Here is a 13,940-nt window from a genome sequence, read left to right on the forward strand (position 1 = left end):
ATGGAAAGCAGTATGGAGAATCTTCAAAGAGCTAAAAGTAGACCTTCCATCTGATCCTACAACCCCCCTACTGGTTATCTACCAAGAAGAGAAATCATCATTTTATCATAAGTACATTTGTACTAGAATGTTTATAGCAGCTCAATTCACAATCGCAAAGATGTGAAAACAATCCAGTGCCAATCAACTCCTGAATGGATTAATAAAGTGTGGTATATGCTACGGAATACTATTTATCCATAAACTAGATGGAGACTTTACATCTTTTGTATTGACCTGGGTGGAGCTGGAGAACATTCTTCTTAGTAAAGTATCACAAGAATGGAAAATCAAGTATCTAGTGTATTCGATACTGATATGAAGCTAGTACATGAACATTTGAATGCTCACAGGAGTGCAAAACACAATTAAACTCAACCGGGGGGAGGGAGGTGAAGAGAGGGAGGTTGGTAAGCTCTCGCCTAATGGGCACAATGTAGGGGTACAGGGCACTACATCCTGGGTGAAGAGCTCAACTACAACTTGGACTTTACTTAACAAACACAAACAATGTAACCTAATCATTCATACCCTCACATTAATCTGAAATTAAAAAAAGAATAGACAAACAAAGAATTTCATAAAAATGAGGAAGAAGAATAATGAAGGAGGCTAACCTTTCCAAATATTGAAATCAACTACAAATCTTTGTCAGAGAGAGTAACTTCTTGAAAAGATTTACTTAATGATTCAAATGGTAGTTTAAAATCCTTTTTTGAGATAAAGCTCCTTCTGTTCCTGCCCATATCCTAATCCTCAAACATAGCTATGTTTCTGAATTCTATCATCATATATTTGTCTTATTTGTTCTGAATGTCATGTAAATGAAATTGTATCCTGTCACTCATGTTGTCCCTGGCTTTAAAAAAAAAAAAAAAAAACCCATGTTGTTGCACATTCCAATAGTTTGTCCTTATACTGTAGGACAGAATTTCATTGTATAAATACACCATACTTTGTTTACCATTGACAACTAATTGGGTTGTTCTTAGGTTATAGCTCATATGAATAAAACTGGTCTGAACATTTATTTATCTTTTTCAGTTTTTTTGGAATTTCTTTATTAGAGAATATATATATTGATTAAAAACGGACTCTGAGGGTTGTTGTTAATCTAATGAAAGGGCAATAGCTATGTCCAATGACTTCAAGGAAGGAGAAATAGCTATTAAAGCAATTTCCTGATCTGATTTAGGCCTGACATGGATGAGAACAGTTAAAGGGCTCCAGGTGGTTGGGATTTTAACTAAAATTATTTCTAGAAAAGTAGCAGACTATAAAACTTTGGCATTTTAAAAGATTAAATGTAACACATTTACCACAACTAATGTGGACCCCAGGAAATATACACTGGCTTCTAGTGAGCTAATTTCTATTAAAGAAAGAGGGGGAATTTCGGAGTCCAAACAGCCTGCCCAGTTGTCCAGAATGACATGGAGAGAAAAGACAAATCTTGGATTAGAACTGAAATCCTGGTTTAGGATTACGTGATTATGTGACTTAAACAAGTTCCATTATCTCTCTTGGCCATGTCTCCTTCTCTGAACATTCCTATAAATGCCTTTTGGTGAGCCTATTCACTCATTTCCCTTGGTTATATATGTAGGGTCAAATTGCTGAGTCATGTGGTGCACTTGTGATGAGATTGACAAGAATAGAAAAGATTTTTTTAAATGACTGTACCAATTTACAGTCTTATCAGCTACATTTTAAAAATACTTGTTGACAATTTGGATATTCTCTTTTGTGAAGCACTTGTTCAAGTATTTTGTCCATTTTATTGGGTAGTATGTCATTATTGAATTGATCTGTAAGAATTCTTTTATGGAATGGATTAACAAACTGTGGTATATGTATACCATGGAATACTATTCAGCTATTTAAAAAAATGGAGACTTTACATCCTTCGTATTAACCTGGATGGAAGTGGAAGACATTATTCTTAGTAAAGCATCACAAGAATGGAGAAGCATGAATCCTATGTACTCAATTTTGATATGAGGACAATTAATGACAATTAAGGTTATGGGGGGGGGAGGAAAAGCAGAAAGAGAGATGGAGGGAGGTGGGTGGGGCCTTGGTGTGTGTCACACTTTATGGGGGCAAGACATGATTGCAAGAGGGATTTTGCCTAACAATTGCAATCAATGTAACCTGGCTTATTGTACCCTCAAGGAATCCCCAACAATAAAAAAAAAAAAAAAAAAAAAGAAATTGAAGAACAGACAAAGTTACTCTATGGGGACAGAGTGCAGTGCTAATTACCAGTTCTGAGTGAGGGCTCCTGCTGTATGAAGAGCAGGAAAGATCATCACTCTGTCAACCACAGAAACAGAGCCCATGTACTTCTGCCTGCTGTGTGCTGGCCTGCTGTTCAGGCCTACTGTGCGTGCTTTACCTATTTGTCTGAGTCCCAGGAGGCACCGCACACACAGGGAAGTTATGGAACAAAGCTTTATTATTTATAGGTGGGCAGCAAAGGAGAGAAGGAGTCTTGGATCTATTGTGAGGTGAGTCTCGAGACATAAAAATGCTGCTCAAGAAAGATTGATCTCGACTGTGAATACTCCACTTTTCCTCACAGGTGAGGGGTCCTGAAAGGCAGCCTGGCCTGAGTTCCATGTGTCAGTGGCCGTGTGATATGTGGATCAGAGCTTTGAAGGACAGCCTGCTTCTAGAGAGAGAGTTTGTGTGGCAATGGGGTAGTGATAACGGAGAGGGGGCGGTAATAGAGGAGATGAATGGCGAGGAGTATAGGAATAGAGCAGCGTTAGGAAAGGCAGAGAAAGGAAGGAGAGCTGTGACGTGCTTGGGATGTGCTTCTACACGGGAAGAGTGGGGCTGTGTGTGAGCCGTGAACGTGATGCCAGTGTGTCTCCTGCTAACATGTGTAAGGATGTATTTTGAAAGTGTCAGGAAAATCACGACTGAGTTTGAAGTGGCACTGTTTACTGGTAGAAATGAGTTTGTCCATGTAGGAAAATCTTCAGTGTCTACCATTCTTTTTTTACTTTTGCCAAATCACTGTAGTGATACATGGGAATTTCAGATAAAAGTATTTGTGAATTTTAGCTGAAGTCTTTCAAACCCACCTCAACTGTCTAAGCTAATCAAAAGCTTCTAGCATGGCCCTGTTTTAAATTTTACTGTACAAAGCCTCTTAGGGAAGGCTTCTTAAAGTATGGAGATGCCAATAATCCTTGTAATAGAAGAAATCCATTGTTCAGGACTATTATCCACTGACCAAGGGAAGAGCCAAGCTGAAGGCACCAGGAAAGATGACAAGGAATTAAGGAGAGAGCAGGGATATTGTCAAGACAGAAAGAGCCAAAAAGCAGGGGTAGGTCATGTGTGAATGGTGAGAAACATAGTGACATCCCAAGTGAGACCCCAAAACGGCAAATAGCTTAGAGTGTGAAGTTACAATAATTGGAATTGCAGCATTTATGAACAAAAGTTCGATTATTGAGATTATATTCCAAGTCTCTGCAGAATTTCTGACACACCATGTATGATATCTGGAGAGCATCACCTGAAATTAAAAATATATATATAGAAAATGAGACAGTGATCTAAGTTATCCAAGGTTAGTCAAACCTGGCACTAATTTTGTTAGTGAAATTTTAATCAGGCACCAGGGTAGGTGCACCTGGGCAGGGAAATGCAGAAAGTGCTGGCCAGCTGCAGGTCTTGTTTGCCTGAGGTCCCTGACAATCCTTAACTCTTTGTTAAGCAGTGACTTCATTCCTTTTCTTGCTACCCTGTTTCCCTGAAAATAAGACATCCTCCAAAAATAAGACCTACTTACAGGAAAGACAAGACGTCCCCTGAAAATAAGACCTAGCACATCTTTGGGAGCACACCTTAAAATAAGACACGGTCTTATTTTCAGGGAAACAGGGTAGAAGACTGGCGACTAGTGCCTGTGTTATAGTCAAATAACCTTATAGTCCAATAAGCCAAAATCTGTTTGAACATTTGGTCATTAATGAGCCTCTCTTCACACCACCTCCCGTCTTTACCCTCCTCAGCCTCTGGTAACCACAATTCTATCTACCTTCAGCTTTTTAAAAAGTCCCACATATAAATGGGAACATGTGATATCTATCTTTCTGTGTCTGTCTTATTTCACTTCACATGATGTCCTCCACCCATGCAAATAACAGGATTTCTTTCTTTTTTTTCTGGCTGAATAATATTCATTGTGTATATATGTCACATTTTCTTTGTTATACATGTATTTCAAAATAGCTAGAAGAGAAGATATGAAATGTTCTCAACACAAAGAAATGATACATTTTGAAGTGATGATATACCAATTACTTCATTTAATCATTACATGTTGTATACATGTATTAAAATATAACATATACACTATAAATATGTGCAGTTATTATGTATCAATGAAAAATATATTTGGTTAGTTTTCTTGGAAATTTAGACCCCACACCTTCTTCCTTCCATCTCACTGTTACAAAGCCTCTTCTGTCTGCATGCTCGGGGACCTGTGCTACCTATGCTCAGGGTATCCTCCAACTTTTCTCCTGAGATGTACATTTAGTGAAACACTGTCCTAAGAATTCTAAGAATCTCACAGTATCTCCCAGGACCCTCTAACTTACCCTCAAAGATCTTTAAGAGCATGCACGTCTCATGCTTCTGAGCAATGCAGACACCAAAGCCTCTCCTACAGTGATCTGTCGGTGTGCGAAGGTGACATGTCATACACTTAAGTGATGTCACTGCTGGAGAAAGCACAGAGCTGGTGTGAGGCCAGGCAGAGGTAGGGACTTGAGATGGAGCTGTAAATATCCAGACTGGGGTGGGTGGGTGAAGGGGCAGCTAGTGACAGGGCATTTGGGCAGTAAGCAGTTGGGACTCTCTCCAGCTTCTTATTGTACAGTACTGAGAAGAAAATGCCACTGTGCGAATAAAAGGATTCTGTTCTCTACTTCAGCCTTTTTATCATGGATAACTTTGAGCAAAATTTAGCCTCCATGATGTTGATTTCTAGCTTAAAAATGGTGCTGTGAATGCTGGCCTGACCTATCTGACAGGGCTGTAGAGAGATACAAATATGATAAGAAGAGTGAGGAAGTACTATAAAATATTTTAGCCAAGCTAATGTTACTAATATGGGACTTCTGACATTTGGCTTTGTTTTGTGTTGTGTATTGCTGCTTGGATATTGTTATATGATATTCAAGTCTTCTGTCATTTTGAGCCTTTGGATTAAATCTACAGAAAGGCTCACTGAATTAAAGTATAGTTGCTGACACCTTTATGAAGTTCTATGGGGTGAACTATTCAAAAATACAAGTTTATTTTTTTAAAAAATTCCTCCTTGGTGCACCTAAATGAAAACAGAAAGTTGCAATTATTGAGCATCTCATTTGGGCCTTGGTCTCTCAAACCATATCTGATTTAATCTCTGAGTTCTTGCAAGAGGGTATTATTGTCCTCATTTCTCAAATGAGCAACAAAAGGTGCAGAGAATTTAAGATAGTGACTAAAAGCCATTCTTAAAAATTCTGTTTGATCCCAGGGCACTATTTCCTCTTTAAGAATTACTAGTTGTAAATTAGTTGTAATTACTAATGTAAAGTCCTTGGAAAGGGTAGCAAAAGCTATTCTCTGCACTGAAAGAAATTACAAAATTATTCATTGTAGAGTGGCCAGCTCCTGCAGCAAATGGGATATAGATTTACAAAAGAAAAAGATGTCCTAAGAAAAATCTCACCACCATTTTGGATTATGGGAAGTAGCAGGGACAGAGGGGAAGCAGGACAACAGGGCAGCAGCAGAGGCTTGAATGCCCTGGGGCGGGGAGGGGGGGATAGCCAAACCCTGGGAAGGACAGGAGAGCTGGCAGGGAGGCAGAGGGAGCATTCTGAGGGCCACTGTCCTCCCTCCCTCATGGCTGTGGTCAAAGTGCAGCCCTGCACAGGCATATGCTATGCGTTCGAGTTTCCCTGGGCTCCACAGATCCTGCCCGGAGCCCCCTCTTCAGGCCTGGGACTCACCCACAATGAGGCAGCACAGGGGGAAGAACAACAGGACGTGCTCGCTCATCACAGCTTAGCAGTCACTGTGCGGAAGAAATTTGCAAACACAGGTCTTCAGGCTCCAGGGGAGAAACTTTCTCTCTCTCACTGGCTCTCATTCATGCCCAAAGGGAGCCAGTCACACGGGATTTTCTCCGGGAGCTCAAGTTAATTGGCTGCCATCCCTACATCAGAAAATAATGATAATTAATAAATGTGGGTATTTGCCTTGAAATAACTCTGTTACACATAATTTTCATCTCAGTAATAATTATTACTATAATTATAATATTATTATTCTTACCCCAATTGCACAGAGTAGGAAATCGGGGCTCGGTGAGGACCAGAAGATTAACCATGCTCACATATCTCATGAATGATACTCAAAGTAACACTTTCTAATTCCAGAATTAACCCTTTTCACCACCATGATTCAAAGCCTTTTTGAGATTTATTTGTACATTCAACAAACATCAATTGAGAGCTTTTATATGCCAGGAAGTTTTATGAGTGAGAACAGAGCAGTAAATAAGACAGACAAATTCACCTCACTCTCAGGTGAGAAACAAGACTGAAAAGAATAAATAGATATGTAGTCTGTAAACAAGCTGGGACTTCATCCTCCTCTTTCACTTATAAGAAAGCTGTCCTTGGATGGCGCCTGAGGCTTTGTGGGTAGGGCACGGGCCCCATATACCCAGGGTGGCGGGTTCCAACCCGGCCCCAGCCAGCTAAAACAGCAGTGGCAACTGCAACAAAAAATAGCCGAGTGTTGCCACGGGCGCCTGTAGTCCCAGCTTCTTGGGAGGCTGAGGCAAGAAAACCGCTCAAGCCCAAGAGTTGGAGATTGCTGGGAGCTGTGACGCCACAGCACTCTACTGAGGGCGACAAGGTGAGACTGTCTCAAAAAAAAAAAAAAAGAAAGAAAGAAAGAGCACTGTCCTTTAAGGCCAAATTTTATCTGTGGGGTCCTAAAATCTTCCCTAGAATTATCTCATGCCTTGATCTTTAGATTTACATTTTGAGTCTTGCCAGTTTTCTCTCTGAAAGCTGCCTCAGTTAAGGTTCACCACAGGTAAAGTGCTAGAAAATTGCGACCAGGGGCGGCGCCTGTGGCTCAGCAGGTAGGGCGCCGGTCCCATATGCCGGAGGTGGTGGGTTCAAACCCAGCCCCGCCCAAATTAAAAAAAAAAAAAAAAAGAAAATTGCGACCAGTTCTGGCATTCCATTTCTCTTAAATCCTCAGCCCACCAGCTAATAGTACTTTGGCTAGAAATAATAGAAATATTCCCTACTGAATTGATACATGTGTCATTAAAACGAACTGAGTCTGATATTTTTAGACATCAGATGAAGATGGGGTGAAATATAGTCTTAGGTCAAATGCCATAAAATTTGTAATGTTCCTTTTCTATGACCAATCAGAATGTGAACCCCATCTCTACCTCAAAAGAGATCCAGATGTCCTAGAGACGTAGACATGTGAGGATTGGTTTCTTTAAAAAGAATTGATTCTGGAATAGAGAATAAGGTTGTGAAGTCTGGATCTATCTTTTTGTTCTGCTGTATTTCTGGAGAAAGTGTTAGAAACTTAATGGCATTTTTTCAGAGCACTTCCAGGTTTATTGAGAAGGCAAATCATGAGGCTTTGGAGGGGAGAGGTAATAGAAATATTCCCTACTGAATTGACACATATATCATTAAAACAAACCGAGTCTGGTATTTTTAGACATCAGATGAAGATGGGGTGAAATAGTCACTCATTTTAGGGCATTTCATTCGTCATTTCTCAGCTTTATCCTCTGTCTAAAGATACAGAGCAACACTAGCATCAGAGCAAATGAGGCAAACATTCTGGGTTAAACTGAGGTAGATTGGTACAGTTTCTAGCCTTCTTCCTTCAAGATTCTCCTTGGCAATTCTTTCTGAAAGACCAATTGAGTTTTGAATCTCCAGATTGTTTCTAGTTAGGATTGTGGAATTTTGCAACTCCATCCAAATATTGAGATCTTCTGACCTACTACTCCTCATTCTCTTGCAGTACCATGTCTATCAAATGTTCTCTCGAAAGCAAGTTCTTTCTTCATTTATCGTGAAGGAGGAGAGGATGGGTGTCAGAACCAACGACAGAGGTAGTGCAGCACAGTAGGAAGAACACTTCCTTGGGAATCTGGAGATCTGTGGATGATTACTACATAAGTCATCATATCTTTAGCAAGTCATTTATCTGAGATGTTAGATCTTGACATTATGAGGATGGATCCAAGTTCTGTTATTCTGAAGCTCCTCACATTCTGCTTAATACATGAGACCACTATCCATGGTGTCACTGAGCTGTCAGGAACAGCACCCAGATCAATGCATCTCCATGCCAACAGGGCCTTCCACACTCTACAGATCCCATTTGCCTTGCTCCGAGGACTGGAAAACAGAACACTGTGTCCCCGTGTTCATAGTCTCTCTTGGCTCCAGGTGGGTGACTGAGATCTTGGTGATCTTTGTAAGTGCTGCTTTTTATTTTGGGGGAATGGACTTTGGCTTAGTGTTAGAGATCAGACTACTATGTTCCTGGGTTCACAAGGGCAGCATTGTTTTTGCACAGTGTACAAGATGACCAGAGTGAGAGATAATGACCCTTTAAAAAAGTCTGGTGGGCAGTGCTTACTTGCAGGGCCCAGGGAAAGCAGAGTTCACATCCAGCTCCTTCACCTCCAATTGCTGGTGGGGAGAGAGGCAAAGGGAAAAGGAGCAAAAGCAACATTTACTGACTAATTATCACAGGCAATGCACAAGGCTAACTGCTTCCACATAAACTGTCCTACGGAACCCTTACAAAGAGCTGGTAGTGAAGTCTCAAGCAAGAAGTAAAACGGGGGTTCAAGCTTAGTGTCACTAAAATTCAAACTTTGTTCACCATATTGCTGTTGATATGATGTTTCTTCAGGTGATAAGTCACAATGGATAATAAAAAGTTGCAAAAAGCTCTCTTGGAGCCATTTATAGGCTGTTTTTATATGTGTCGAGTATCAGATTTTTGTCAGTTTTCTACTTATATTCCCAAGTAAGGTTTACAAATAGAGGGTCTAGTGTCCTCTTTGTTTCATAGGGTCCATAAACTTTGATAGAAAATGCGGCAGCGGCTGTGGCTCAAACGAGTGGGATGCAGGCCCCACATACCAGAGGTGGCGGGTTCAAACTCAGCCCAGGCCAAAAACTGCAAAAAAGAAAAGAAAAAGAAAAAGAAAACTTATATTTTAAATTTTCATTAATTTCTCATAAGAAAAATTTTTCGTGATAAAAATATAACGGATAAAATTATTTCATTTATATTTTTTTACCTTGTTAGGACAAAAAAAGCACCTTCATTTTATTTGTGTGAAAACATTTTTTTTTTTTTATTGTTGGGGATTCCTTGAGGGTACAATAAGCCAGGTTACACTGATTGCAATTGTTAGGTAAAATCCTTCTTGCAATCATGTCTTGCCCCCATAAAGTGTGACACACACCAAGGCCCTACCCCCCCGTCGCTCTTTCTGCTTCCCCCCCATAACCTTAATTGTCATAAATTGTCCTCATATCAAAATTGAGTACATAGGATTCATACTTCTCCATTCTTGTGATGCTTTACTAAGAATAATGTCTTCCACTTCCATCCAGGTTAATACGAAGGATGTAAAGTCTCCATTTTTTTTAATGGCTGAATAGTATTCCATGGTATACATATACCACAGCTTGTTAATCCATTCCTCGGTTGGTGGGCATTTAGGCTGTTTCCACATTTTGGCGATTGTAAATTGAGCTGCAATAAACAGTCTAGTACAAGTGTCCTTATGATAAAAGGATTTCTTTCCTTCTGGGTAGATGCCCAGTAATGGGATTGCAGGATCAAATGGGAGGTCTAGCTTGAGTGCTTTGAGGTTTCTCCATACTTCCTTCCAGAAAGGTTGTACTAGTTTGCAGTCCCACCAGCAGTGTGAAAGTGTTCCCTTCTCTCCACATCCACGCCAGCATCTGCAGTTTTGAGATTTTGTGATGTGAGCCATTCTCACTGGGGTTAGATGATATCTCAGGGTTGTTTTGATTTGCATTTCTCTAATATACAGAGATGATGAACATTTTTTCATGTGTTTTTAGCCATTTGTCTGTCATCTTTAGAGAAAGTTCTATTCATGTCTCTTGCCCATTGATATATGGGATTGTTGGCTTTTTTCATGTGGATTAATTTGAGTTCTCTATAGATCCTGGTTATCAAGCTTTTGTCTGATTCAAAATATGCAAATATCCTTTCCCATTGTGTAGGTTGTCTCCTTGCTTTGGTTATTGTCTCCTTAGCTGTACAGAAGCTTTTTGGTTTAATGAAGTCCCATTTGTTTATTTTTGTTGTTGTTGAAATTGCCATGGCAGTCTTCTTCATGAAGTCTTTCCCCAGGCCAATATCTTCCAGTGTTTTTCCTATGCTTTCTTTGAGGATTTTTATTGTTTCATGCCTTAAATTTAAGTCCTTTATCCATCTTGAATCAATTTTTGTGAGTGGGGAAAGGCGTGGGTCCAGTTTCAGTCTTTTACATGTAGACATCCAGTTCTCCCAACACCATTTATTGAATAGGGAGTCTTTCCCCCAAGGTATGTTCTTGTTTGGTTTATCGAAGATTAGGGGATTGCAAGATATTAGTTTCATTTCTTGGTTTTCAATTCGATTCCAAGTGTTTATGTCTCTGTTTTTGTGCCAGTACCATGCTGTCTTGACCACTATGGCTTTGTAGTACAGACTAAAATCTGGTATGGGGATGCCCCCAGCTTTATTTTTGTTACAAAGAACTGCCTTAGCTATACGGGTTTTTTTCCGGTTCGATACAAAACGCAGAATCATTTTTTTCCAAATCTTCAAAGTACGATGTTGGTATTTTGATAGGAATGGCATTGAATAGGTAGATTGCTTTAGGAAGTATAGACATTTTAACAATGTTGATTCTTCCGGTCCATGAGCATGGTATGTTCTTCCATTTGTTAATATCCTCTGCTATTTCCTTTATGAGGATTTCATAGTTTTCTTCATAGAGGTCCTTCACCTCCTTCGTTAGGTATATTCCTAGGTATTTTATTTTCCTTGAAAATATGGTGAAGGGAGTTGTGTCCTTAATTAGCTTCTCATCTTGACTGTTATTGGTGTATACAAAGGCTACTGACTTGTGGACATTGATTTTATATCCTGAAACATTACTGTATTTTTTGATGACTTCTAGGAGTCTTGTGGTTGAGTCTTTGGGGTTCTCTAAGTATAAGATCATGTCGTCAGCAAAGAGGGAGAGTTTGACCTCCTCTGCTCCCATTTGGATTCCCTTTATTTCCTTGTCTTGCCTAATTGTATTGGCTAGAACTTCCAGCACTATGTTGAATAGTAAAGGTGACAGAGGACAACCTTGTCTGGTTCCAGTTCTAAGAGGAAAAGCTTTCAGTTTTACTCCATTCAGTAAAATATTGGCTGTGGGTTTGTCATAGATAGCTTCAATCAATTTTAGAAATGTGCCACCTATGCCTATACTTTTCAGTGTTCTAATTAGAAAAGGATGCTGGATTTTATCAAATGCTTTTTCTGCATCTATTAAGATGATCATTTGATCTTTATTTTTGCCTATGTTAATACGGTGGATAACGTTTATGGACTTGCGTATGTTAAACCAGCCTTGCATCCCTGGGATGAAGCCTACTTGATCATGATGAATGACTTTTTTAATGATAAGCTGTAATCTATTGGCTAGGATTTTGTTGAGAATTTTTGCATCTATATTCATGAGTGAGATTGGTCTGAAATTCTCCTTTTTGTTTGGGTCTTTTCCTGGTTTTGCTATCAGGGTGATGTTTGCTTCATAGAATGTGTTGGGGAAGATTCCTTCTTCCTCAATTTTTTGGAATAATTTCTGCAGTACAGGAATAAGCTCTTCCTTGAAGGTTTGATAGAATTCTGGAGCGAAGCCATCTGGACCAGGGCATTTTTTGGTTGGAAGATTTTTTATTGTTTCTTTGATCTCAGTGCTTGAAATTGGTCTGTTCAGGAGCTCTATTTCATCCTGCCTGAGTTTAGGGAGAGGGTGTGATTCCAAATATTGATCCATTTCCTTCACATTGTCAAATTTCTGGGCGTAGAGTTTCTGGTAGTATTCAGAGATGATCTCTTGTATCTCTGTGGGATCAGTTGTTATTTCCCCTTTATCATTTCTGATTGAGGTTACTAGAGATTTTACTTTTCTATTCCTCGTTAGTCTGGCCATTGGTTTATCTATTTTATTTATTTTTTTCAAAAAACCAACTCCTTGTTTCATTAATTTTCTGAATGATTCTTTTGTTTTCAATTTCATTGATCTCTGATTTGATTTTGGATATTTCTTTTCTTCTACTGAGTTTAGGTTTAGATTGTTCTTCTTTTTCCAATTCCATAAGATCTCTTGTGAGATTGTTGATGTGCTCTCTTTCTGTTTTTCGAATGTAGGCATCTACAGCGATGAATTTTCCTCTCAAACTGCTTTTGCAGTATCCCACAGGTTTTGGTAGCTTGTGTCTTCATTGTTGTTATGCTCAGGGAAGTTAATGTTTTCCTGTTTTATTTCTTCCTGCACCCATCTGTTATTCAACAGAAGATTGTTTAATTTCCATGCCTTTGGGTGGGGTCGAGCGTTTTTGTTAGAGTTGAGTTCCACCTTTAGTGCCTTATGGTCTGAGAAGATACAAGGTAAAATTTCAATTCTTTTGATTCTGTTGATATTTGTTTTGTGTCCCAGGATATGATCAATTTTGGAGAATGTTCCATGGGGGGATGAGAAGAATGTATATTCTTTATCTTTGGGGTGGAGTGTTCTATATGTGTCTATCAAGCACAGTTGTTCTAGGGTCTCATTTAAATCTCTTATATCTTTGTTTAATTTCTGTTTAGAGGATCTGTCCAGCTCCGTAAGAGGAGTGTTAAGGTCCCCTGTTATTATGGTATTATCAGATATCATATTGCTCAGACTGAGTAAGGTCTGTTTCAAGAATATGGGAGCATTTACATTGGGTGGATAAATATTTAGAATTGAAATGTCTTCTTGTTGTATTTTTCACTTGACCAATATAAAGTGACCACCTTTGTCTTTTTTGACTTTAGTTGCTTTAAATCCACATGTATCTGAAAATAAGATTGCAACTCCTCTTTTCTTCTGAATTCCATTTGCCTGAAAAATTGTCTTCCAACCCTTGACTCAGAGCTTTAATTTGTCTTTTGAAGCCAGGTGTGTTTCTTGCAGACCTCAAATGGATGGCTTTTGTTTTTTAATCCAGTCAGCCAATCTATGTCTCTTCAGTGGGGAATTCAAGCCATTAACATTTATTGAGATAATTGATAAGTGTGGTAGTATTCTATTCGTCTTATTTTGTGAGAGTCCATTGCTTAGTTTTATCTTTTGCATCAGTGTGGAGGTTAGGTTCTGTCCTTTAATTTCTGAGTTTTTACTTTGCTTCTGATCCATTGTGGTGGTCAGTGTGCAAAACAGGTTGAAGTATTTCCTGTAGAGCTGGTCTTGCTGTGGCGAATTTCCTCAATGTTTGTATATCCGTAAATGATTTAATTTCTCCATCAATTTTGAAGCTTAGCTTAGCAGGGTACAGAATTCTGGGCTGGAAATTGTTCTGTTTAAGTAGATTAAAGGGAGATGACCATTGTCTTCTTGCTTGGAAAGTTTCATTAGAGAAGTCTGCGGTCACTCTGATGGATTTGCCCCTGTAGGTCAACTGGCAGTTACTCCTGGCATCTTGCAGAATCTTTTCTTTTGTCTTGACTTTGGACAGGTTCATCACAATGTGTCTTGGAGAAGCTCCGTTAGAGTT

At 39.2% G+C, this 13,940-nt stretch overlaps 1 protein-coding gene across 1 annotated transcript; it reads right to left on the reverse strand.

Moving 5' to 3' along the window:
* Window positions 1-3,446: 3,446 nt before the first annotated feature.
* Window positions 3,447-6,111, reverse strand: LOC128593169 (prostate and testis expressed protein 3-like). The gene is made up of 3 exons (XM_053600953.1): window positions 6,063-6,111; window positions 4,662-4,784; window positions 3,447-3,571 (listed from the first exon to the last, which is right to left on the reverse strand). The coding sequence occupies exons 1-3, from the start codon at window positions 6,109-6,111 to the stop codon at window positions 3,447-3,449; spliced, it is 297 nt and encodes a 98-aa protein (XP_053456928.1).
* Between the last annotated feature and the right edge of the window lie 7,829 nt (window positions 6,112-13,940).

Source organism: Nycticebus coucang, chromosome 9 (genome assembly GCF_027406575.1).
Source record: "Nycticebus coucang isolate mNycCou1 chromosome 9, mNycCou1.pri, whole genome shotgun sequence".
NCBI lineage: Eukaryota > Metazoa > Chordata > Mammalia > Primates > Lorisidae > Nycticebus > Nycticebus coucang.